The following is a 25,213-nucleotide window of genomic DNA, read 5'->3' as shown; positions in this document are numbered from 1 at the left end:
GGAAATATTATGTCATACTTCGGCCACGCTAACTGCCCTCCAGGGCAGTAGGGGCTTCAAGCCATTCCACCCCCATTTCTTTCTTACAAAGGCTTCAAAGAAATAAAGTGCACTTTAGTTAACTGTCCCTTCTTGCCCCTTACTTCAAAGTCAGTGGACTTCTTCAATAAACTTTCATACATAACCCTTTCCAAAGAAAGGAAAGAGGTGGATGAAGGGAAAAAAAGGAGAGCAGAAAGTCAAATCTCCTGGAAATCATGGGTAAATAAAATAATATGAACAAAAAGCCCCAAATAGAAATCACAGAGTCAGTGGCCTTGTCCATTCCATCCACTTTGTCCCACAGCTTCCAGAAAGTGAAAATTTAGTGAAATGAAAACAGAAGTAAAATTGTTCCTCTTCCTCATAACTGATATTCAACCATTAACGTTAAATACACATTCAGCACTTTGTAGCAATAAATCATGGCCACCCCTTGTTAAAGGAAGTTATTCCTCCCTCTTTTTCTGGGAGTCCCCTTGACCTTCATCAAACTTTTGCCTCTAGATTGTTTACTCCCCTCTGCCAATTTCCTTCACACCCAAAAGCCTAATTACAAAAGCTTTAGCCCTAATGAACTGGATTCCAAGATAAGCATTGCCTAAATACCTAAATAACTGAAATATTCCCTTTTCATGTCTCTGCCAGCTCCCTTTTCCTCTCTCCACACTCCTACCACTAATACTATCGGTGTGATTCAACTATGAGAGGTGAGAAGGAGATCCCCACCATGTCTCAGGACATGATGAAACTCAATGATAATGGGTTACTTTTTCTTTCTGGAGAATCTCAGAAAATAAGGAAAGAAAAGAAGATGGGTAGAATATTTGTCTAAACAACTAAAGAAGGAAAAAATAATATTTGTTGCTGAGTGGGAAAGGGGGATGGAAGGATGTCAGTTTGTAAATGCAAATAAGAGCCACAGTTCATTTTAAGAGAGAATTGCTTTTAAAAAGCCAAAATGATTAAGTTGAAACCATCTCCAAGATGCTAAACCTATGCTGACTAGTTGTCCTCATATCCTACCACAGAAACAGAGTTCTGGCTCAAAACAACCCTACAACCCATTAAAAAAAAAAAAGGGCTAGGAATAGGCCAATGAAAGCTTATTTCACATGGCAGTATATACCCAAGTTTAGACCAATTTATATTCCATCACCCTCCTACAGTACTCTACTGGACCGAACCTAGGCCTTTCATTCCACTAGGATTTTATTGCTATCCTGCTCCACCACTATCACTGGGGAATGAGGACTGTCAGAAGTAAGGACTGAAGGTACGAAGGGACAAGGAAGAGCTCAGAGAACAGAATTAGCACCATTGAGTAAAACCTGCAAATTCATGACTATCAAGCAGTGTTTTAGACTCTGTCTACTTGAAAATGTGGCCTCTCCAGTCCTGGACTAAAACTGATATGAAGAGAAAACAACTTAGGACCAAAAGGTGGGATTAGAATTGAAGTTCTGAAAGAGAAAGGTGTATCAGGGTTTGTAACCTTTCTCTATAGCTATTATGGCCTCACCTTCCAGCCTAGTGATTTTAAATTAGCAAGGGGTGGACATGGTCCATGGCGTAGGGGCAGAAGACTGGGGACAGCATATACCCAATAATAAGAAGAATAATATAATAAGAATAATAATAAAAGAATTAGGGAAGAACAGGAAGGCAGGGAGAGGAATGAGACAGGAAAGGGGTTATCTTCGGCAGCATCTTGCGGTGGCTTCTCTGGCACGGAAAGAAAAAAAAAGAGGATACATATCTATATACAGGCAGGGGGAAGGGATGGGCTGGGGCTGCTTTTTCCCCACTGCCAGACTTCACCACCCGGCCCTGGGCTGATGTCCGCACTCTATGATGCACTAAGTGATCAAGTCCCAGTCGAATTCATCAGGGATCTCCTCATTGGCACCAGGAGGTGGGACCGGTGGACGAGGGACCATATGGTGTGCTGTTAGGAAGAAATGGAGAAATTAAAAGTAGTGTGGGTGGGAAGCTAGTCTATCAATGCAGATGGACCGCGCTAGGATCCAATAACACCATGAAGAAGGGCTTGCAAAATTATTGTCCTTACCAGCCCAGAGTTATTTTTGTTGCACGCCACCATTTCAGTGAGTTCTCAGGAAGTAAACTAGAGTCAATGGTCGCAGGACAATAAAATAAGATGCAGCCACAATTACATTTATGAAGACTATGTAAAACTTGGTGCAGTGGCTAACGCTCTTGACTGCTAATCAAAAGGTTGGCCATTCGAACCTACCAGCCATTCAGCCAGAGAAAGATGTGGCAGTCTGCTTCTGTAAAGATTACGGCCTTGGAAACCTCATGGGGCAGTTCTACTCTGTCCTACAGGGTCACTGTGAGTTGGAATCAATTAGACGGCAGTGGGTTTGGTATGTAAAATTTGAAAGCTATTATTTATGAAGACTATACAGTAATGACAAAAAACATACAGATGCCTTATTATATGAAATAGCAATACATAAACTTTCATTTATATTATATGAGCAAGAATACATGGACAAGAAGTCAGCTGTTACTCAAAACACTGAAAACACTTGTAGTTAGGTAAAATAATAAACCAAAACAACCTGCTGCCATGAAGTCGATTCCAACTCATAGCGACCTTACAGGACAGAGTAGAGCTGCTCCATAGGGTTTCCAAGGCTGTAAATCTTTACGGAAGCAGACTGCCACATCTTCCTCCCATGGATCAGCTGGTGGGTTAGAACTGCTGACCTTTTGGTTAGCAGCCAAGTACTTTAAAAACTGTGCCATAGTTACTTTTCTAAAAAGCATTTAAATGTGAAGGATCTGTTCGTTTTGTACTATTTATGGTAACTCTGGGTCCCCCACTTCCTCTAACAGAGATAGCTAGCTCCCAGACCCCTGATACTAGATGTCAAGTGACCAAAAAGCATACACTAGCACAAAGGGGATAGGTCTGTGTAACAAATTCATTGTATTTGCCTGAGTATATCCTCCATCTAATTCCAAAGCTAGACACAAATGTTCTTCATTATATATATGTTTTGCTTGTATTTATGCTTTTATTTCCTTTCATTATCACAGACATAAGTTAATTTTAATGTAAATATGTCTTCTTTACTTCTCTGCTAGTATACACCTCCCTAGCAGGTGGCCCCTGGCCAGCCTTGGGAATCTTGAAAGCCTGCCCACTGCTGGCAGGTACATGCAGAAGGGCAAAGAATGCAGGCTCATTGAAACAACTCATCTGAGAAGAGAGCGCTGGGGCCAGTGGTGAAGCAAGCTTCCTGGTTCTTACCTGGGCGATTGTATCCTGCGGACTCCTGGGTGGGGATTGGGTACATCGGTGATGGGCCAGGGTAGAGGTGGGGGGCCTGTGGGTGCCCGTAAGAGTTCACTGCCAAAGCAAGACAGGAGTTACTTGAGTGGGCCCCAGTAGAGAGGAAAAAAATACACCCTTCCTCCCTTAATGTCTTTCTCCCTTCCTTGCCCTGAAGGCTTTCTGTAGAAGCTATCATCCCTCTCACCACTTAAGGTATGAAGTGACTGGATACTAACCCAAAAAAAACCAAACCCAGTGCCATCGAGTCAATTCGGACTCATAGCAACCCTATAGGACAGAGTAGAACTGCCCCATAGAGTTTCCAAGGAGCGCCTGGAGGATTTGAACCGCCGACTCTTTGGTTAGCAGCTGTAGCACTTAACCACTACTCCACCAGGGTCTCCGACTGGATACTAGAATTGTGAAATATAAAAGATAGCAGAAGGATGACAGATATAGAAACATCATCATCAAATCCCTCTCATTTCATTGGTCAGAAGATCATATAAATGTAGAAAATCATCACCCCTACCCTGGTAAGATCCAGGTGGAGTTACTCTGACACAAATTTGGAATAGGAACTTTCCCTAACAAAGCTGTTCCTTTTTCTTAAATAATTCTGATCTTCCAAATCCAGTTCTAAAAAGGACTCTTACGGTCTATTTCTTTTGTATTTTTTAGTATATGACTTTACTGATAAAGTAGATGTTCAGTTGACGTGGCTGACAAACTATTCCCACTGTTCAGTTTGGATCATCATTGCCCATGAAATGATTTTTCTCAATTCCCTTTTGCCCTTCTCTTATCTCTCCCTTTTCATCACAGTCTCTAGCCCCTTGCCAACTTGCTTTGTGCAGTACCTTGGTTCATGGCTGACTCCTGTTTGCCACTGGTGAGGGCACAGGAGTCAGAAATTCGGGCAGAGGCTGGTGGCCGATGGGGGCCTCCTTGTGGGGGCACGTGACCAGTCTGGGTAAGGAAGTGGTTGAGGGAGTCACAGAGATTGGCAATATGATGCTGGTCGAGGCTCCAGTTCTTCTGCTCTGCCTGTCGCAGGCTCTCCATCAGTTCTACAACAGGAAAGCAACCAATGTTAACCTTGCAGAGGCACCAAAACCCCTAGCAGATCTATCCTTAGCTCACTGTCCCAAACACATCATAAACCAACACCACTAATAATACGCATTAACAAAAATAATTTACATTTTTTTAGAGCTCTACATTTCTAAACTCTCATTCTATTTGCACCTTACCAAATTCTTACTATTATTTCCATCTTATTGATGTATGAACAAAATTTCAAAGATATTGAGTGAATCAGCCATAGACACACTGTCAGTAAGGGGTAGAAAATAATGGTCCTGACAGTGAAACCGAGGGGCAGTGATGGTTCAGCGGCAGAATCCTCACCTTCCATGAGGGAGACCCAGGTTCAAGTTCTGGCTAATATATCTCAAGCACAGCCACCGCTTGTCTGTCAGTGGAAGCTTGCATGTTGCTATAATGCTGAACTGGTTTCAGCAGAGCTTTCAGACTAAGACAGACAAGGAAGAAAGGCCTGGTGATCTATGTCTGAAAAATCAGTTAATGAAAACTCTATGGATCACAATGGTCCAATCCTGTTATACATGTGGTCTCCATGAATTGGAGGCTGACTCGACAGCAACTAACAACAACATAGAACCAATGGTTTCTAAAATCTGGAGAGCTTCCCCTTTGCCAAAGATATTAATGAAAAGGATAAACCACTCCCATATTTTAACTTAAGGCAAAATTAATTTAATTTACAAATAATATGAATATTATAAAGGTTAAGAGCTCACCTACTAACCAAAAGGCTGACAGTTTGAATCCACCAGCCACTCCTCGGAAATCCTAAGAGGCAATTCTACTCTTTCCTACTGGGTTGCTATGAGTTGGAATCGACTCGATGGCAATGGGTTTGGTTTTATATAATATGGAGGGGAAACAATGAAATCCTCAGTCTCCAAATTTCACTAACCATCTCCTTCTGTTTCTAGCTTCTACTGGGTTTTTCTACTTACCATGTATCCCTCTTCTCTCCATACATCATCCTTTACTCACTAACCTGAGAACTGTGACTGCTCAATGCTGGACCAATTGAGCCGATTCACCATCTTGAAGCTTTCTTTTAAGGAGTCAATATTGGAGCACCAGTCAGGAGGAAATGCTGAAATAGGAAGGGAAAGTGGGTAAAAAGATAGAGCGAAGTGTGAGACAGCAGCCAACTCATAGCCAACTAAGTACATGCAAGATTCTTTCATCTACACAAGAACCAATTGAATTGTCAAGATAATTTTGGGATCTCCCTCTCTAGGTGGTGTAAACAGTTAATGTATTGGGCTGTTAACCGAAAGGTTGGAGGTTCGAGTCTACCCAGAGGAACCTAAGAAGAAAGGCCTGGTGGTTTACTTCCAAGAAAAATCAGCCATTGAAAATCCTATGGAGATATTCTCAACAATAACGACAAAAATAAATTATTAAAAAAGAAGAAAGAAAACACTCTGAAGCACAGTTCTACTCTGACACACATGGGGGTCACCATGAATCAGAATTGATCTGACGGCAACTGGTAGAGATTTAGGTAGACAAAGCTACCTATGCTGACGCAAATGGTTAAGCACTCGAACACCAGCTGAAAGGTTAGTGGTTCAAACCCACTCAGAGGTTCCTTGGAAGACAGGCTTGGCGACCTGCTTCTAAAAGGTTATAGCCTTGAAAACCCCATGGAGCAGCTCTACTCTGCCCACATGGGGTCACCATGAGTTGGAATCAACATGATGGCAACTAACAACAACAACATGCTTTAGGTACAGTCCATCCCATAGGCAGGAGAATATGTAAAACAATCCCAGTTTGACCAAGAATTCTATAATACAGAGCTCTAAGTAGCAACTTTCATTCACTAAGATGAACTTTCATGGGGGAGAGAGGCCACTAGTAACTTCCCAACCTAGTGAACCTACATGCCAGAGTCAGAACAAGAGGGCCATTGCATTCTGCCCCATCCCACCCTCCTCACTCACCAAAGCCAGCACTGTTGATAGGAGCCTGGCCTTGTGCCTGTTGCTGTGGTGGTGGTGGCTGCTGGGCTGGGTGGGAGTGGGGATGGTGCTGATGAGGGTGGTAGCCTCCATGCTGCAGTGGGGGTGGGTGCATGGCCATCACCGGGGGAGGCCCATAGCCTTCAGCTCCAGCTTGCTTCCCCCCTGGTGGGGTACAACCATCTGGGCTTGGGGTATGCAGTGGGGGAGCACCCCCTACAGTTGAGGGGCCCTGGGCTGGTGGCTGCTGTGCCTGTGACTGTTGAGGAGCTGGCTGTGATGGCTGCTGCTGCTGCTGTTGTTGTTGAGGTGGTGGCTGCTGTTGCTGGTATATGTAGTAGTTGTTAGAGGGCGGCATGTCCCCCAGGAGAGTTGAAAAGCCTGCAGGGTGAGGAGGAAGCAGGCAAGTGACATGGGCAAAACCTTCTTTACTAAACAGAATTTTTCCTGGGTTGAAATCGGAGGCCTCAGATACAAACTGCAGAGTTAAAAGGATAAAGGTGCTATGCATAGTAAGGATTCCCTTGGTCCTCCTGGCAGGTATGAAACCCAAAGCCGTCGAGTCAATTCCGACTCATAGCAACCCTATAGAACAGAGTAGAACTGCCCCATAGAGCTTCCAAGGAGTGCCTGGCAGATTCGAACTGCTGACCTCTTGGTTAGCAGCCATAGCACTTAACCACTATGCCACCAGGGTATAACAGACAGGAAAGCAGTCAGGCTGGGTGAGGGCCTTGACAGTGTGGTAACTACTAAAATTACAGTAAAAAGGTTAGTGTGTTCCTCTTTATGCTACTTTTCAGGAATTTTAGTGTAGGCCTGGAATCACAGTTCCAAAAGAAATCAGATTGCAGTTAAAAAGTAAACTATGAATAAAACAAAGCTATTGGGCATCTATTCTCTCCTCTTCCTTATTGTCTCTACACTCCCCACCTTTATCTCCTTCTTCTGTTCACTACCATCAGATGGCACTTGGGTGAGGAGTGGAGTAAGGATGGATTCATGTCTCAAGCAGACTGGACAGGGAAGAACTCTCTAATGAGGCCAGTGGTTTTCAGTAACAACTGCACTTGAGTGAACATTTTCGTGTCCTCACTCAATCTAACTTTTTACCAGGGCTTTGAAACAGTTCTGTCCAGTTCAGTCATGGCTGATGAATGGATACTCATAAGGGCCTGAATTTTTTAAATGTGGGTAAACCAGAACTCCAGAATGGGAAAAATTATAGGTTGAAGCCCCACTAGAAACTTAATCTCCCTCTTAGAAAACAAGGGCAGCTTGCACATTGCATAGCAACCAAATTTCTTGACTGGCAGAGTCAGAAATAGCAGTGTCCCATTCAAAGATGGCGGCCGTCCACACGGCTTTGAATGTGTGTCACTCTCCACAGTCCTGGGGCAATAATCCAATCTTCTGTATCAGGCTCACTATTCCTCTCCCAAGTCTCCCATTCCAGGACTTTGACCCATAATTCTTCCCGTTCTGGTTATCATGCCAGACCACCCAAATTAAAAAAAAAAAATCCAATCTGTTCCGATTTCACTTCATCGGCCATGATGGTTCAAAGCCTTGCTTTTTACATTATTTCTGATAGTCACTTTCCCACCTCCCATCAACCAACTGCCTGAGTTGGATTTATTTCTCAAGAAATTTTACCATCTTGAAACACAACTCTAGATACTGACGTCCTGGAATGTAAAGGAAGAGATTCATGACAATTAATACATTTTTTCAAAAAAATGACTCCTACCCACAGTTTAAGCATTCCACTCAGCTTCCATTGCACAGAGCAAAAATGTCTACCTCTAATTTCTTTAAAACACACATGCAGGAATTCCACAGGGCTGAACCAAATAATCTCTCAAGAAGCTTCCCAATTTTGCCATGAGACCAGAAAAACTGGATGGTGCCTGGCTACCATTATTGGACATTTTGATCAAGGATTCTATAAAACAATCCTGATCAAAAGGGGAATAGGCAGAACAGAATTTCAAACTCTCATGGAATCCAGACTTTCTGGAGCCATGAAGGATAGATGACCCCCTGAAACTACTGCCCTGAGACAATCTTTAAACCTTAAGCCAAAAATATCCCCTGAAGTCTTCTTAAAACCAAACAGTAATTTAGGTTAATACAGAATGTCTACCTCGAGCACTGCGCTCTTTTAAGATCTATCTATATCAGATCAAATTGACAATGACAACTTGAAAGATTAGATAGGAAATTTAGGAGGCAGTGAGTTTATGTCAATGGGGGAGGAAAAACTCAGAAAAGGAGGGTGAGAATGGTTGCACAATTCCAAGAACGTAATCAATGTCACTGAATTGTACATGTAGAAATTGCTGAATTGGTGCATGTTCTGCTATGTATATTCTCAACAACAACAAAAATAAAATAAATTATTTAAAAAAAAAAAAAGCCTCTCAATAAGGACTTTAAATCATTCTCACACTATAATTAGGAAAATGTGAAGGTGGACAAAATATTAGGAGATATTAAAGTAGTATAATTAATTGTGTTGGGAGTAATAATGGGATGGTGGATAGCTAAAAGAAAAGTATCATTTAAGGATGCATAATGAAATAGTATTTGTGGGGGGAATGACATGCTGTCTGGGAAATGCTTTAAAGTACACCAATTAAAAAAAAATGTTGGTGAGTAAATGAAACCGGTTTAACAAAATATTGGTAACTGTTAAAGTTGGGTGACAGGTACCCGTTGCCATCAAGTCAATTCCAACTCATGGGTACATGGGGGTTTCTTATACTATTTCCTCTACTTTTGCATCTGCTTGAAAATTTTCATAAAATGCAACATATGCTAAAAAAAGAATAAATTGTTCTCACACTGAAACAGAGGGATCCTTGGGAAGAGAATACTACTGCTGTCCCCTAGTGGCCATCTTCTAAATGACTTGCTCGCAGCCATAAAATCACCGCCCTTAGTTCTGGAACGCGAGTTCCTCCAACTCACTTTCTGAAGCTAATAACCCAGTCTGTCACCTGAAACAGCTGTTCTCCAGAACTAAGCCAGAAAAGCTCGAATCCAAACAATTTTAGTTTAAGACATGTTTCTCTCACTAGCGATCAACCTCCCCTTGTGTCAAAAACAAGAAAGAAGGGAGAGAAGAGAACGTCACCACTTGTACAAAAATGCAAGGACATCCATGTTCCCAACTCCAGACTCACCATGCTGAGAGGAGGAAGACGACTTCTCCAGCATTGATTTGTAGAGGTTGCGGAAGGACCAACTTAGATCCTGAAAGTTGATCTCTGAGTAGGAGAATTTGAAGTCATGGTTGGTGTTATAGAGGGGAGGGGGACCCTCAGCACTCTCTCGGCCTGGAGCCGCTACTGCCACTGTTCCACCATCCACAGATCCTGTGCCCTACAAAAAGAGGTAAGAAAGACTTAATGTGTGTCTTAACTGAGGGACCAACACAACCCTTCCCTGGTCACCAAGCTCTTCACCCTTTCCTTCTACCTCTTCAATGATCCAGCACTATTTTCTCATTGGCTCTTATCTTGATGAAGCCTCTTTCTCCCATCATTCTCCGTGTCTTCTTTAAATACCCTTCCCCTATGCTACATTCATGCCCTTATTTCCCTTTTCATAACCTTTCATCTCCCATTCTTTCTTTTTACTACTTTTTAAATTTTTTTCTGATCTTTCTCAAAGTTCTGTTTTGCCTCTCTCTCTCTCTAGGTTTCCCTCTTTGGTTTACCCTTCTTTCCTAATTTATCTGGCTGACATATTCACAGATAATAAATAATCATGAACAGGGAGATAAATGAATCTATTCAACCATCTACCCAACCATCCGTCTTTATGCCACCCCTGCTTCCTACCTGGCTGTAGCTGGCGATAGTTGTGGGGCTCTGAAGTGACATCTGAGGATTCCCCTCGGGAGGCAGTGAGACTTCTCCACCGCCCGGAACGCCTCCCCTTGGGCTCTTGCTTGCCTCCTGTTCTGGTGAGTCTTGGGAGAGCTGAGGGTTGTGAAGGAAGAGAAATCTATGAGCAGAGGCTAAATATTCTCCCAATACCCATGGTTTCACTTCTGCTGGTGTTCCTTCTTCACCCAAATATAGGAAAGCACTGAAAATACAGAAAGGGAGGTAGAAGGAGCAACTGGTTCAGAATGGCATCTTCCCACGAGGTGGGAACTTACATCATCATCTGGAGGATGTCTTCTCTTTCGGGAGATGTCTGGGCAGGTGTCGATTGTCCAGTAAGAGCCCTAGAAGGAGAGCCCATCCCCACAAAATCATTACATATGAAGTGCCTGCCTTTGAGAAAGTAGAAATTTTCAATTGCCACATAAAATAACTGATGTTAAGAAAAGTAACTGGAGATTTGCACAGACTCCTCAGGCTATTGTTGAAGAGGAAATTTGTCTTAAAAGCTCATTGAGTATGACAGAGGTTCCCTGTGGTCCAATGCAGGCCTCAGTTGTTCTGAGGGGCAAAAAAGTGCCACCTAACTCAAAGAGCTGGAAAAATCCAGACACCACCCTTCTCTTCCTTTGTGGCCTAAAGAATGGCCCTCTTAGATAGACTTCAGCACCCATATCTGTCAAATGGAGAGAATGATCCAGCTCTTCTCTTTTCTGATGGTTTTGAGGTAAAAATCACAGGAATTTTGAAGAGAAAAGTTCCTATAAGGGTTATTAAGTCCATCTCTCTATATTTAAAAAGAGTGTCACACAAAAAAAGGGGGGCAACAGAGTCAACCTTATCATAAATATTTCTATTAAAAATATATATATATATTTCAGTGTTCCTTAGTCACTAATTCTAGTAGGCACCCACAAGTTTGACAACCAAGCTCTTCCTTTAACAAAAAATAAAGCTGCTTCTCTTATTAACTGATTTCCTCTTCTGGGTAATTAACACAGCCACTCTGGGCTGTGAATCACTTCTCTCCTTTCCTGCTCCCTTCAACACTTGCAGCAGCCTCTTACCTTCCCAGGGTCATCTCGAGGTCTGGGCACCTTCCGGAAACACTTGTTGAGAGAAAGGTTGTGCCGAATTGAATTCTGGAGAAGCAGAGAAGCAAGTTATATCTGAGCATCGTGCAAAGCAGAAAATTTTCCAGTAGGACACAGATGATCAAAAAACACACCACACAATGAAAGTTCAAGTATCAGGGTAAACGTAGCAACTTTTAACTACACTGACAGCTGCAATTACTTATCAGATGGTGTCACGGATTGAATTGTGTCCCTCAAAAATATGTGTTGTAAATCCTAACCTCTATGCCTGTGGCTATAATCCCATTTGGGAATGGGTTGTCCTTGTTATGTTAATTAGTCAGGATTAGCGTAGGGTGTATCTTGAGTCAATCTCTTTTGAGATATAAACAGATTAAACAAGGGAGCAGAGCTGGGGGAAGAGAGATGCCAAGCCACATGAAGACTGCCAAGCAGCAGAGGCTCAGAAGAAACAAAGACCTTCCTCCAGAGCCGACAGAGAGAGAAAGCCCAGATTTCTAGTCTCCTAAACCATGAGAAAATAAATTTGTTTGTTAAACTCACCCACTTGTGGTATTTCTGTTAATAGGAGCACTAGATAATAACTAAGACAGATGGCAAGAGGATGGATGTAAGAAAAATGTAGAAATTACATTGGTGAGAGGCAGTGGCTATGGATTTGATCACCAAGTGCTTCTGGAAAGCTGATGATATTACCGTTTTCAACACTTCCACCCAACTGACAACAGGTAAATAAATGCCTCAAAATCACATCTGCACAGTTCCTCAATTTGTCCTATCTATATTTTTTTTTATAGCAAAAAAGAATAACATTTTAAAACTGCTTATAAATTATGAGTGAAACAAGGGCATAGATCACCTTTGTTACCTCCATAGCCCACAGACTGGTCACATTTGGAGGAAAGAAATATTGTTATGTATATGCAAGGATTGTAGTAGCTGGCAGAGGCATATTTACAAAGGAAAAGCTGAATGCTCTCAAGAGCTGAATGTTCATCATCTGGTTTGTAAGTCAACTGGTGATTTAGAGAATAAGAGAACTACAATAAATCCTCAAACCTACTCAACAACAGGCAAATGAGTTGCTGCTTCAAAAGACTGAGAACATCAGTCTTCCTTCTTTGCTGGAAGAAGAGCCCACTTCTTCCTTTCCCGAACAACTTAGCCTATCATTACTTGCATGGTGGATCAGCTGTTGGTAAAGGACCTAATTATATCATTTTTTCAAAAGATGATGACTATGTGCAATGAGGCCATGCAAATCTGATGAGATTCATACCTCCAGGTAGGAGCAAGCAATGTCATGCTTTCCACAGTGACTTGAACAATGAATATTTGTGAAATGAATGAATATCCTTTTTGAGGAATCAGAAGATAAGAGGGTATGGTGAGCAATAGTATCCTGCCATCTCCATAAGTATTCTTAGTGGCTTGGTATCACTGGAGTTTCCCTGACATAGCTTATGAAAATTGTTCACCTCTGAAACAAGTAGGACGTAGGAGAAAGGAGATTTTAGGTTCACCCATCTTTGAGACAGGTCAGGGTGAACTGGACTAGGCTATAGGAAGAAATGAAAGTAGAGAAAATGGTTGTTGAATGCTAAAAATAATCCCAGGTTACAGAAGTAATCGTACCTTCCAGCCAATGCCAGCATTCTTGTAATAGGGGAAGTTATCACAAATCCAGCGGTAAATCTCACTGAGGGTCATCTTCTTGGCTGGAGAGGAGTTGATGGCATAGGTGATGAGGGTGGCATAGCTGTATCGTGGTTTGCCATCCTGGTGGACTGCTGCCTCGTCTTTGCTCAGGGTGGCATTGGGATCTGTGGGTGAGCCTGGTGGGCACTTGCGGCTGCCCCCTGGCGGCCCAGCCTGGGAGGCACTCCCAAGCTTCTCAATGGTAGCTCGGAGGGTCAGCTGGGGGAGCCAGTCTATGGAGGTAAGGCTACTCTCTAGGTCAGAAGCCATGGCACTTCTGGGTTCTGCAGAGAAGAGGACAAACAGGAGGGGGAAACAGAACAGATAAGTGTTATCTCTGGTTCTGGAGACAAGTAATACTCAAATCCTAGTCCTTTAAGAGAAGTGGACTTTCTTCCTACCACAATTTCTGTAAGAGATTCCTCTCATGGGACAACCCTTTGGCAGATGGTCCTAGAACTCCCCCTGAATCTGATATGTTGCCACTCATCTACCAGATGATGGACTAGTACTTACCCTACTTTTCCAATGTAAAATGCAGCCAAGGGGGCTCTCCCTTCATGCAGGACTAAAGGAGAGATCAAATCACCCACCAAATTGAGCTATTCCTTCAATTGTCCTTACTTACAGCCCTACAACATAATATTCTAAAACTGTATCTAATACAGAATATATATATTCTATATGATTTTTTTTATATAATATTTATCACCAAAACCAAACCCATTGCTATTGAGTGGATTCCGACTCATAGCAACCCTATAGGACAGAGTAAAACTGCCCCATAGCGTTTCCAAGGACCACCTGGTGGATTCGAACTGCTGACCTTTTGGTTAGCAGATGTAGCTCTTAACCACTATGCCACCAGGGTTTCCATAATATATACAGACATACATAAAACCAAACTAGTTGCTGCCATTGTGTCATTTCTGACTTATGGTGACCCAATATGTTGCAGAGTAGAATTATGCTCCATAGAGCTTTCAAGGCTGTGACCTTTCAAAAGCAGATCACCAGGACTTTCTTCTGACGTACCTCTAGGTGGGTTTGAACCTCCAACCTTTTCATTAGTAGTCAAGCACTTAACTAATTGTGCCACCCAGCCACTCTGTATACATATAGAGATTCATGTGTGTATGTATATATGTGTGTGTGTATATGTAATATAAAAATACTTAGATATCAGATAAAATTAGCCAAGGTCTATCCTATAATCATGTGAAGCTTGTTATCATATTTACATATAACATCCACAGGTAAATCTCCCAAGTACACACGTACAGAAAAACGTATACTGACGCAGCACACACCAACCCTTTTAGAGCTGTCTTATATTAAAAAAAACTCACTGCTGTCAAGTCGATTCCGACTCATAGTGACCCTGTAGGACAGAGTACAACTGCCCTAAAGGGTTTCCAAGGCTGTAAATCTTTATGGAAGCAGACTGGCACATCTTTCTCCCGCAGAGCAGCTGGTGGGTTCTATATTATGAGCAGTCGCTCTTTTTATCACACAAACATGTGCACGTGAGGCATATTAGCTATATTCCAACCATAAATTATATATGACAACCAGTAAAGGGCAGATACAAGACATACCCATAAACAGTGGGCCACTTACGCAGAGTCACAATTAGATACACAGCATACATTACCAAGGGAGCACAATGTCACACACAGAGGTAACAGATCCTGAGCACACAGCTGCCCTCGCACCTTTAAAGCTACCCTTTGCTTGCTCCCGCCCACAGACACCGACACCAGGAAGAAGTCATCAGCAAGGACCTCCCACCTCTCCGCCTGCTGGGCTTCACAGAGCCAGGGAGACACCCAGCTGTGTAAGCACCGGTAACAATCAGATAGCCTGGTTAAAAATAGCCACTCTGGGGCTAAGAGCTGGCTGGCTTCTCCCACCCTCCTCCTCCCTCCTTCCTTCCCAACCAGGCATGCACGCACGCTTGCTGCACCTCCATGCAAACTCCTGGTGCTGCCAGACCGCCCACGCCTGATGTTTGCAGGCCCTGCCACCACCCGCACAGCCCACTGAGAGGTGTAGTTAGAGTGACATCTTGGAGGGGGAAGGTGAAGAATGATGGGTGATATCTGGATTGCAGGGTCTAGAAGGGGTGGCAGGAACCACTTGGTAGCCATTTGGCACTCCCCTCGAGTTGATGCCAGCAACCCCCTAAGCACTTGCTGCATAACAGGTTTGTGCCTGCACAGCCTCCAGATTTCAGCTAGCATTTCTTCCTCAGTACCCCTGTTGACCGTCCCACCAGGGCATTTCTCTTGAGGATCCAGGGCTAGAATGTCTCAGAGTTCATAATCCTGGGCAGAAACATATTTATGTATGTAATCTCTAAATCCACACCCAAATATATGCACATGCACATAGAATCATGTACACACAAATCCACACACACTTTGCAGTTAAAACTTAAAAGCTCAGTCCCGGGTATGACTGCCTCCCTCTTTCCCCTGACTCCAACACATCTTTCAGGCTATCAGCTCACTCTTTCATCCTAGTGAATGATTCTGCTCCCCAGGACATTTATCCCTTTCTCCTAAGGGTCAGCATCTGGACTAATTCCCCCAAGCTCCCCACCCTCACCATCTTTGCAAGTACACACAAGTACCCTGCCCTGCGCTCCTCACCAGTAACACACCCACTTCACAATGTTGAAGGAAACACCTTAGTGCCCCAGGGTCTGGGCAGCAAGAGACCCAGTTGCAACCCAAGAATTGCCTGTCAGGAGAAAGGGGAGGAAAAAAAAAGCCATTTTAAAAATAGAATCATGAAGGGGTTTTCCCTTTATCTTTACCTCCTCTCCCCACTATCCCCACCTTGCCCTAAACCATGTAAACTTAGAAACTAATAGGGACATTTAATCATTCCAAGAAGCGTCAGACCTTCTAGGACTTTACTAAGTCAAAACAGCGCAACCTCTGGGGTCCAGCTGTGCACTTGTGGTAGTATCATGGTCCTGTAGCTGGGTTAGCGAGCTGAACGGTAAAACGCCAATGAGCAGGTTTTCAATGACCGGAGTTTTCCTGGGTCCCCGCGAGAAGAAAAGGCCTGTAAAGAACTTTTAAACTATTCCTTCTTATCCCTGTTAAAGACCCCCAGGAAAGCTCACCTAAAGAACACAGAGGCCATCGTGAATATTTTCTCTGGAACTTTCTCAACAAGGGACAGGGGCATTGCAGTGGATTTCAAGTGTTTAGAGGGCTTATGAAACACATTTGGAACACACCAATCACCAGAAATACCTGAAAGGGAAGCCCTCTCAGCTTTCTGCTTGTTGTTCTATGCCCATCCCTACTCTTAATGGGTTAGGGCCAAAACCAAAAAAACCAAACCCATTGCTGTCAAGTTGATTCTGACTCTTAGTGACCCTATAGGACAGGGTAGAACTGCCCCCATAGGGTTTCCAAGGCTGTAATCTTTCTAGGGAGCAACTGGTGGGTTCTAACCACCAACTTAACCTTTAGGTTAGCAGCCAAGTGCTTAACCATTGTGTTGTGCCACCAGGGCTCCTTGCAGGTTAGGGCACTAAGGTTAAATTCTGCCCTTCTCCAGCACCCTCCCCGTGAACCCTCCAGATACTGCCTCAGAAGTCAAAATATATTCCAATCTTACCAGCTCCAAGAAGCTTGTGGCAGTCTGATCCTTCAGACCTTTCAGCACCATTTTACTTTAACCCATCCCACTTCCTTACCCCCTCTACCTCCCCATTTGTGAAGGGCAGCCCATTGTGTAAAGCCTCAGAGATTAAGGTTCCCTGGTTCTATTCCCAACCCTGACACTGAGTCACTAAGTGTCCCTAACCACCCCTTGCTCTCTGAAGTCTTGATGCCTCAGTTTCCCCCTTCAATAAAAGGGATGAAGTTACAAACCCTGCCAAAGCTTCATCCCCAGAGGGAAGTGAATGGAGCTTTAATGAGCTCGTGGCTGCCGCACATTCCACGCTCCCCAAAATAATGGCAAGAGGCTAATGTTCAGGGCTATTATTAGAAGGACAAACAAGAGGTACTTCCATTTCTCAGTCCAACCAACCTAGTTACTCAGACCTCTCTGCAGGTGGGCCTCATGCCACTGGGCTCGGCAGAACCTGAGTCAGGCCACATTCCCTGCGTGCTGGAAGACTGAAAGGAAATACCCATAAGAAACTGGGAAAGGCAGCCAAAGGGCAGGCTCCATCACATCCACAGGACAGCTAATGAAGACTACAGTACTGGGAGGAAGACAGGGACAAAGACACGAAAAGGCATTCTGCTGGAGTGGAAAACAGGTCCTGGATAAGACGTCTAAGATTCAAAATAACTAATATAGTTTTCTTCCCGGTTTATCTGAAAGGCCAGTAATTGTTTTCTGCAAGGTGTCAAGGTCAGGTATTAAGGAGTGATAACTTCCTGACTTGTATGCAATGCCAAAACTAATATGGCAGTGGCTAAGTGAACCACTAATATGGCAGTGGCTAAGTGAACCACTAATATGGCAGTGGCTAAGTGAACCATGGAGCCCTGGTGGCACAACGGCTAAGCGTTCGGCGGCTAACCAACCAAAAGTCCGGCAGTTCAAATCCACCAGGTGCTCCTTGGAAACCCTATGGGGCAGATCTACCCTGTCCTATAAGGTTGCTATGAGTCGGAATCTACTCGACAGCAATGGGTTTGTTTTGGGTTTTTTAAGTGAACCACATAAGGACTCAGGCTGCCTCAGTTTCAGTCCTGGCTCTACTACCTACTGGCTGTGTAACCTCAGGCAAGTTATTTAACCTCTTAGTTTCTTCAACTGTAAAATAAAGATGAGACCTTTACCTACATCATAGGGTTGTTGTGAGGACTGCCTTGAGTTAATGTTTGTAAGGCACTAGGCCCCTATGAGTCGGAATCAACTGACAGCACACAACAACAACATGTAAGAGCTATGTAAGCGCAGCTATTATTCTTCGATGGGAAAAAAAAGATACAAATAAATAGAAATTAAAAATTAGAAAACTGACAGACAGTAGAGGTAAGACTGGAAGCAACAAGCCCACAGGGTTTGCACTGCAAAGCCTGCATGGAATCTGCAATGGTTTTCAGGACATCAGAATCTCGAACTTTTCCTTTGAAGATAATATCACCCCAGTACTGACCAATGCCAGACCAGAAAAACTTCAAGGATGAAGAAATGGGAGAATATCACCTCTTATCTTTCAGAGGGAACTAGGTTTAGTCATAAGACATGGTCTGAAAAATAGCACTCTCTAAGTCACTGTTAACCCAATAGCCACCTGCTTCTGATTCCATAGAGGCAGAGAGGTGAGGAAACAGTCTAAGCAGGGCCCGTTAAAGTGCATGGTGGTGCTATACTTGGAGGTGTGGTGATGCAGTTCACCCTAAGCCATTCAAGAAATTGCATTCCAGCATCTGGTAAAGTAGTTTTTAAGGAAGAGGCCGCTGTTACACCAAGTCTGGCTCTTTAAAAAAGGCAGGGGAGGAGGTCCTGGAGTGAAGAGCCTTTTGAGATGACAGGCATCAGAAATAAAGCTCTCTCATTAGCTCTCGAAGGTGGTCCCAGCCTGAGGCTGCACTGTCCTGCTGCTTAGGATGCATGTCGAGCTGCCATTCATGAGCACTCCCACTGACCAAGGGAAGGCTAAGCCTTTCCCCGAGCTGGACACTCTTCCTGGCATCTTCTCCAGGTCCTTGCACAGGGTCACCTGCTTCTAGAGGCCTAATGAAAACATACATTAGGCCTCTAATTGGAGGCTTAGTCTGAAAAGCACAGATATACCTGTCTCTGCACACACACCCCCTCCAAACACGGAGACAGAGAGCCACAGACACATGAACTGAGAAGCATAACGCACACTGTTCTATACCACAGCCAAAGAATCTACACTTTATAACCGTGCCTCATATACCACTACTAACAGGTAGATTCCAGGACCAAATGGCTGTACTTAGGGGCTTCATCAGCCTATCCACCGTCCAGACAGAGAAGGAAGAAACATAAAAGCTCAAGTAAGGTGAAACCTTCCACTTGGCCTTACTGCGGGATATAACTCTCCCTGCAGAAGATAACATATTTTCTAATGGCAAGGCAAGAAGGTAAGCACCCAGCTAGTGACCCAAAATCGAAAGGCAGGGCTCTACTAAAAACCAGAGCTTTGAACCCCTGCTGAGAGTTTGCATTTCCACCCCTGATATACTGAACCAGAATCTACAGTTTAACAAGATCCCCAGTTGATTCCTATATATAATAAATTTTGAGAACCACTGCTCTACTAGTGGTTCTCAGAATTGGTCCCTAACTGGCAGCGTTAGCATCACCTGGGAACTTGTTAGAAGTGCAAATTCTCAGCAGGGGTTCAAACTGGAAGGAATCGGTTCAAAGCCCTGCTAAAAACATAGCCTGGGCTCAGCTAGAGGAATTTCCTAGCACCTTTCTCCTACTTTTTCAGCAAATTCTGGACTGTGATGATTCCTACTCCTATCTTACGAGAGAAAAGTTAAATACAAGGTTCCAGGGACTCAAAATTGAACAAGAAAATGAGACTATTAGGTGATTTTCTCCAAGGAATCTCTAATACAAAAGGCTCCTTAGAGGTTAAATCTCCAAATCTCCTTAGTGGTCAGCTTATTTAGATGGAAGCCTGGAATGAAGCTGGTGTAATATTCTCCTCTTTCTATCCAGGGCAGAAGACCTGTGAGGCACTTGGGCAGTGATGCAAGGCCAGCATCAGGGAAGAACTTCAACCTGGATCTGACATCCCCTATACCCTTTTAGTCTTCTCACCTCGGGACCTGCAGGATGTCCATCTTCCTTTTGGATTTTATGAGTAGAGGCATGCACCCAGCCAGAAATGGGAATGTCATAACAGGAGACCTCTTGGTGTCTGAGAAAAGGTGAGTGGGGCCACACTGCCCTTCTTGTCAACCCAATCACCATGGCTTGGAAAGAACAGTTCTGGTGAACGTTAAGCTGAGAGAGAAGGAAATCCAACAGGGGCCCTTGACAAGGCCAAGACACAAGATGCCGCCATGAGTTTAGTGAGGACCACTCTCAGAGTGAAAAGGCCAAGGATGGAGGGGTGTGTGGGAGTCTGGTAGGGATGTGACAATCATTATACACGATATGCAAGAAGTTCTGAAAATGCAGGCATTTTCTGACATCTCTGCCCTCAGCATGGAAACATCCACTTCCCTAGGGACCTCAAATGAATCCCATCCCCTTAGTCCTCAAACACTAAGAAACCCATTTCTCAGAGTCTCTGCAGCAAGATGTGAGTTCTAATTCAGAAGCTTCCTCAAAACACAGTTCCCAGAGGATGGTATGAGTTATCACTCCACCTTTCCCAGCAATGAAACCCAAGAGCCATCACTTCAGCCTCCTACACCCACTAGTGCCTAAAGATGACAGAGAGAAGATGGAAGAAAGCACTAACCTGTCTCCAAGGTCCCCCCAGCAAAGGGAGGGAACCACTTGGTACTGGAGTTTGGGGTTGGAGGGGTTCCCCTCTTCAGAGGCAGATGATGAGTCTCATCCTCAGTGGCTCTTCCTGTACTTGGCTGAGCCTCCCAAGCTGGGGGGGGAAACTGGGTCCCCAAAGGATGAGAAGCGGAGGCAGGAGGAGGAGGGGGAGGAGGAGGAGGAGAAGGAGGCCCTACCTGGGGAAGGTGGCACACCCCCCACACCTTCCCTGTTACACTGGGGAGGAGGGGAGGAGCCTCTCCCAACCAGGAGTTGTCTCCTCCCCCTTGGGGGAGTCCCCCTCCCCCCCAAACTGGATCTTTCGCGGGTGGAGGGCAATTTCTGTCTGCTGGAGATCTGAACGGAGGGGCTCTGCCCTGTTCCACTGTCTAGGTACAAGGAGGATGACGGGGGAGGCCTTCCCTTCTCCTGAATGGCTGGAAACCGATTCTTCTTCTTTCCCTGGAGTGTCCTCTGCTTCTGAATGTTAAGACTCCTTTCCTCTGTGAGTACTGGATAGGATGGAAGGTGCCTACTCCATAGGCATTTCCCTCTTTCTCTTTGCCTCAAAACTCCTGAACTGCTGAGAGTGTGTGTTTGTAGGGGTGAAGGCACGCTGGGATGGTCTCACTCTGCTTCCTTTAAGAAGGATCACCCGTTTCTACTTTTAGGGCTCTCCTCTTGGGCCAGTATGGGGATTTTCCTCGCTTCTAGGAAGGAGAGACGCGTCCCATATAGGGGTCTCTTCTTTCTCCCGCCCAGTGGTAGGGGTCTTCTTCTCTCCAACAGGGGGAGGGGGATGCTCCCGTCCCCGCTCCCACCTCCGCTCCTGGGGTGTCCCAGAGGGTGGGGTTTTCGTACTCCCCGCTCTCCCTGAGCTGGCCTGGGCAGTAGGGTCCGGGAGGCCCGGGCTCCCGGCTCCCGGTACTGGCTACTGTGGCGGCAGCGCCTCTTCCAGTCCCGTCCCGTCGGGTCCGCTCCCTTCGGCGCGTGGGGCTCCCCGCGCTGCCACCTCTCGGGCTCTGGCCAGTCGGGGCTCCCAGGGAGCCAGAAGGCGGACGGACCGTGCCAGGGCTCGGCTCGGGCTCGGCTCGGCTCCGCTGCAGGCCCCGGCTCCTCCCCGGCCTCCGCGCCGCACTCCGTGCCCCTCCCCCTCCCCCGCCCGCCCGGCCGCCGCCGCCACCGCCTCCCGGCGCGGGTTAAGGAGGAGCCGGGCGGTGCCGAGACGCGGGCCGCGCCGCCGGGTTCGCGCTCCGCCAGGACAGCCGCGCGGCCGCACTCACGCTCCCGGGAAAGACGCCGCTGCGCAGCCCGCAACCTGCAGCGCAGCCCGCAACCTGCAGCGCAGCCCGCAACCTGCAGCCCAGCGGGGCGCGCTTCGCCCCTCGCTCACCTTCCGCCACCATACAGCCTCTTTGCTTGGTGCAGCTTGCCGTCTACCCGGAATGACAACCCACTGGTCTCCACCAGGCGTGCACAGCGCGCCCTGAACTGTCACTGATTCCAATTTAGATACCCCGTAACTCTGGTACTTTGATCTTTTTGTTGTTGTTCTGTCGTATTCTGTATACAGATGAACATCCCTAGAAGCTCCTCAGTAATGTTTTTGATGGACTTCTGTTCCCCCCCCCACAAACACACACAGAGTTATGGGGGCTGGCGCAAAATTAATGTTACCCTGTTAGCATCCCAGAGTTCGGTAAAGGCTTGTTGAATGATGAAAGCATAAAGGGATAAATGAGTGTGTAATAGAAGAAAAGTTGGCTCTAACATCAGAAGATCTGAGTCCTACCCCTTGTTTCAGCTTTGTAAACTTGGGTAGATCATTTGTTGTCTAAAATCTTGATTAGCAAAGAGGGGACCTTGATACTCGTCCTGCCTACCCACTAAGTCTGTTGCAAGTATCAAATGAGATATTTTATGTGAAAATCGTTTTTAAACTGTACAGTATACAAAGGAAACAAAATATGACTGTTGTTCAGTTCACTTGACAGGCTTTTAACAAACCTCATCCTGAGTATCACAGAGTATAGAATGTTCTCATCGCACATCTCTCTGCTCCAGGCATGTCTTTACAGAAAAATCCTCACCCAGAAACAAAACTAATGGCCCACTTCCACTTTTCCTCCTGGAGTCCTTTTATTCCAATGCAAATCCTTATATATTCCATCCTCTGCCTACTAAACTTATCTCAACCACTTTACTTTCTATCAATAAAATAATATGAAGGCAAAAATATCGTCCTTATTCAAAGAAAGACTGCATATTCAAGATTACAGCTGAATGACTGCATTTTACCTTTAGACAGTAAAATCTTTAGTCTTCTGGCTAAGTATATAATACTACATTTTATTTGCTATATGCATATATTATAATCATATATTTACAATGCACCAGACATAAAAAAACCTAAGCAATTTGCATGCATTATCACATTTAACTTTTGTTGCAATACCATCATCCTCCCCCCCCCCAAAAAAAAACCTGTTGCATCTAGTCAATTCCAACTCATAGTGACCCTATAGGACAGAGTAGAACTGCCCCATAGGGTTTCTAAGGCTGTCCATCTTTACAGAAGCCAAACTGCCACATCTTTATTCCCCAGAGTGACTGGTGGGTTCAAACCACCAACCTTTCAGTTAGCAGCCAAGTACTGAAACACTGCACCACCAGGGCTCCTAGCAATACAATGTTGTGTTATTAGGTGCAGTTGAGTTGGTTCCAACTCACAGGGACCCTGTGTACAACAGAATGAAACACTGCCCCATCCATCCTGAGCCATCCTCACAATCGTTGCTTTGTTTCGGCCCATTGTTGCTGCCACTGTCTGTCCATCCCATTGAGGGTCTTCCTCTTTTTCACTGTCCTTCTCCAGGGTCTGGTCCCTCCTGATAACATGTCCAAAGTATGTGAAACAAAGTCTTGCCATCCTTGCTTCTAAGGAGTAATCTGGCCATACTTCTTCCAAAACAAATTTGTTCCTTCTTCTGGCTGTCCATGGTATATTCAGTATTCTTCACCAACACCATAATTTGAATACATCAATTCTTCTTCAGTCTTCCTTATTCATTGTCCAGCTTTCACATAATTATACCTAATTTACAGGTGAAAAAACTATGACTATAACCATGTCCAAGTTCACGTAATTAGTGAGTAGCAGAGCCAGAACTTAAATTCGAATGGCTCCAAAGGCCCAGCTCTTAACCTCTATGCCATTGACTGGAGCTGGGCTGGTAAAGGCAAGTCATCCTCAAAAGCAGTGAAGCCTAGCTGAGCCTTTTCTTCCTCATGACCCTCCCAGTATCGTTCCAGATTTAAAGCTGTATTTTTCCCTCTCTTTGAGGCATTCATTCACTCTCCCATGTGCTGTTACAGAAAAATGATTTGGCAGCAAGTGTTTCTTGCTGTGTGTTGGATACTTCGTTGTTTCATTGTACAACTCTTTTTGGCATTTATTATGTATGATGGGAAATCTAGGAATGAATTAAAATCCTTTCCTGGAGATCTGGAAAAATAAAAAGCTCAAGAATTTATTTGATACATACAAGATATTTGCTACAGCATTAATTGTAGCTAGAAAATTAGAAACAACCTAAATATCAATAATAAGATAACTGTGAAATCAATTATGATACAGCTATATAATACTAGATGGCACTAGTTTTTTTTTTTTTTATATAATATTATTAGCTTTTAAAAGAGTAATTCTATTTAACTCTGGAAGGTAGAATTAATGGGAAGTTGTTTTTCTTTTTATAGATGCTCCCTACCGTTTAGATATTTTGCAATAGCCAGGCATTATTTTAAAGAGTCAATTTTTATCATATATGTGAATATATTCAAGTGAGAAAATAATATTAAAAAACAGCTTGTATAATATAGCTGCTTTTTCAAATATATACATATGTGCATATATACTTGTATGTGTATATGTATGTATATATGTACATATACGCACACATATATTGATGGATTGCACCAAATATGTGAGATTAAAGATGATTTTATTTATTTCATTGTCCACTCTATAATCAGTGTTCATATGGGTTTTACTTATATACTTTTTAAAATTAGAAATAATTGATAAGCATTGTGTGGTTTGGTTTTGCCCTAAGACAGAGGGGAGCACTTGCATTCATTCTCCCTTTACTTTCTATTAAGGATGGTGATATGGAGCAGGATAAAAATACTGACATTAAAACATGCCATGAATCAAAATATAAGAATCTACCCTCTCTATAATGGAACATAAAATTCTTCATAGTATTAGTCTACCTTAAGTAAAACTCTTCTTCATAGTATCCGCGGGAGACCAGGCAACATTTCACACTGTTGTACATAGGGTCGCTATTAGTTGGAACCAACTCCACGGCACCTAGCAACAACAGTATGCTACAATACACATTTTCATAGCATTTATGAAACATAGTGGATAGAAGAACAGCCTACATGGATTCAAATCCCAGGTTTGGCACTCAATAACTTGGAACCTTGGATAAGTTACTTAACTGCTCTGTGTCTCAGTTTCCTCATCAGTAATAATAGTACCTATTTCACAGTGTTGTGGAGGGGTTATATGGCTTTATACATGTAATGCACTTAAATAGGTGCCTGAGAGAGGAGGAACCTAGAAATCAAAAGAAGCTTAAT

The 25,213-nt window shown here is 44.2% G+C and overlaps 1 protein-coding gene across 2 annotated transcripts; it reads right to left on the bottom strand.

The window, feature by feature from the left end:
* Nucleotides 1-896: 896 nt before the first annotated feature.
* Nucleotides 897-21,658, bottom strand: FOXJ2 (forkhead box J2). Of its 2 annotated transcripts, XM_023549080.2 has the most exons (12): nucleotides 20,538-21,658; nucleotides 15,757-15,847; nucleotides 13,040-13,386; nucleotides 11,375-11,449; nucleotides 10,583-10,651; nucleotides 10,260-10,400; nucleotides 9,600-9,798; nucleotides 6,394-6,792; nucleotides 5,436-5,537; nucleotides 4,207-4,416; nucleotides 3,323-3,421; nucleotides 897-1,987 (listed from the first exon to the last, which is right to left on the bottom strand). In XM_023549080.2, the coding sequence occupies exons 3-12, from the start codon at nucleotides 13,370-13,372 to the stop codon at nucleotides 1,899-1,901; spliced, it is 1,716 nt and encodes a 571-aa protein (XP_023404848.1). In that variant the 5' UTR covers nucleotides 13,373-13,386; nucleotides 15,757-15,847; nucleotides 20,538-21,658; the 3' UTR covers nucleotides 897-1,898. The 2 variants fall into 2 exon arrangements, with proteins under 2 accessions (XP_023404848.1, XP_003410721.1); XM_003410673.4 differs by lacking the exon at nucleotides 15,757-15,847.
* Nucleotides 21,659-25,213: the final 3,555 nt, after the last annotated feature.

Source organism: Loxodonta africana, chromosome 4 (assembly GCF_030014295.1).
Source record: "Loxodonta africana isolate mLoxAfr1 chromosome 4, mLoxAfr1.hap2, whole genome shotgun sequence".
In the NCBI taxonomy this organism is placed as follows: domain Eukaryota; kingdom Metazoa; phylum Chordata; class Mammalia; order Proboscidea; family Elephantidae; genus Loxodonta; species Loxodonta africana.
Note: the sequence above shows the minus strand (reverse complement) of the source record. Positions and strands in the feature narration are given on the sequence as shown.

What these genes read in the sequence shown, in the direction of transcription:
- FOXJ2 (XM_023549080.2), bottom strand. Translation starts at nt 13,372, where the DNA reads ATGGCTTCTGACCTAGAGAGTAGCCTTACCTCCATAGACTGGCTCCCC. An exon ending in CTCGAGATGACCCTGGGAAG is followed by an intron (nt 10,652 to 11,374) that starts GTAAGAGGCTGC and finishes CTCTCCTTCTAG; the next exon opens with GGCTCTTACTGGACAATCGA. An exon ending in GACATCCTCCAGATGATGAT is followed by an intron (nt 10,401 to 10,582) that starts GTAAGTTCCCAC and finishes CACAACCCTCAG; the next exon opens with CTCTCCCAAGACTCACCAGA.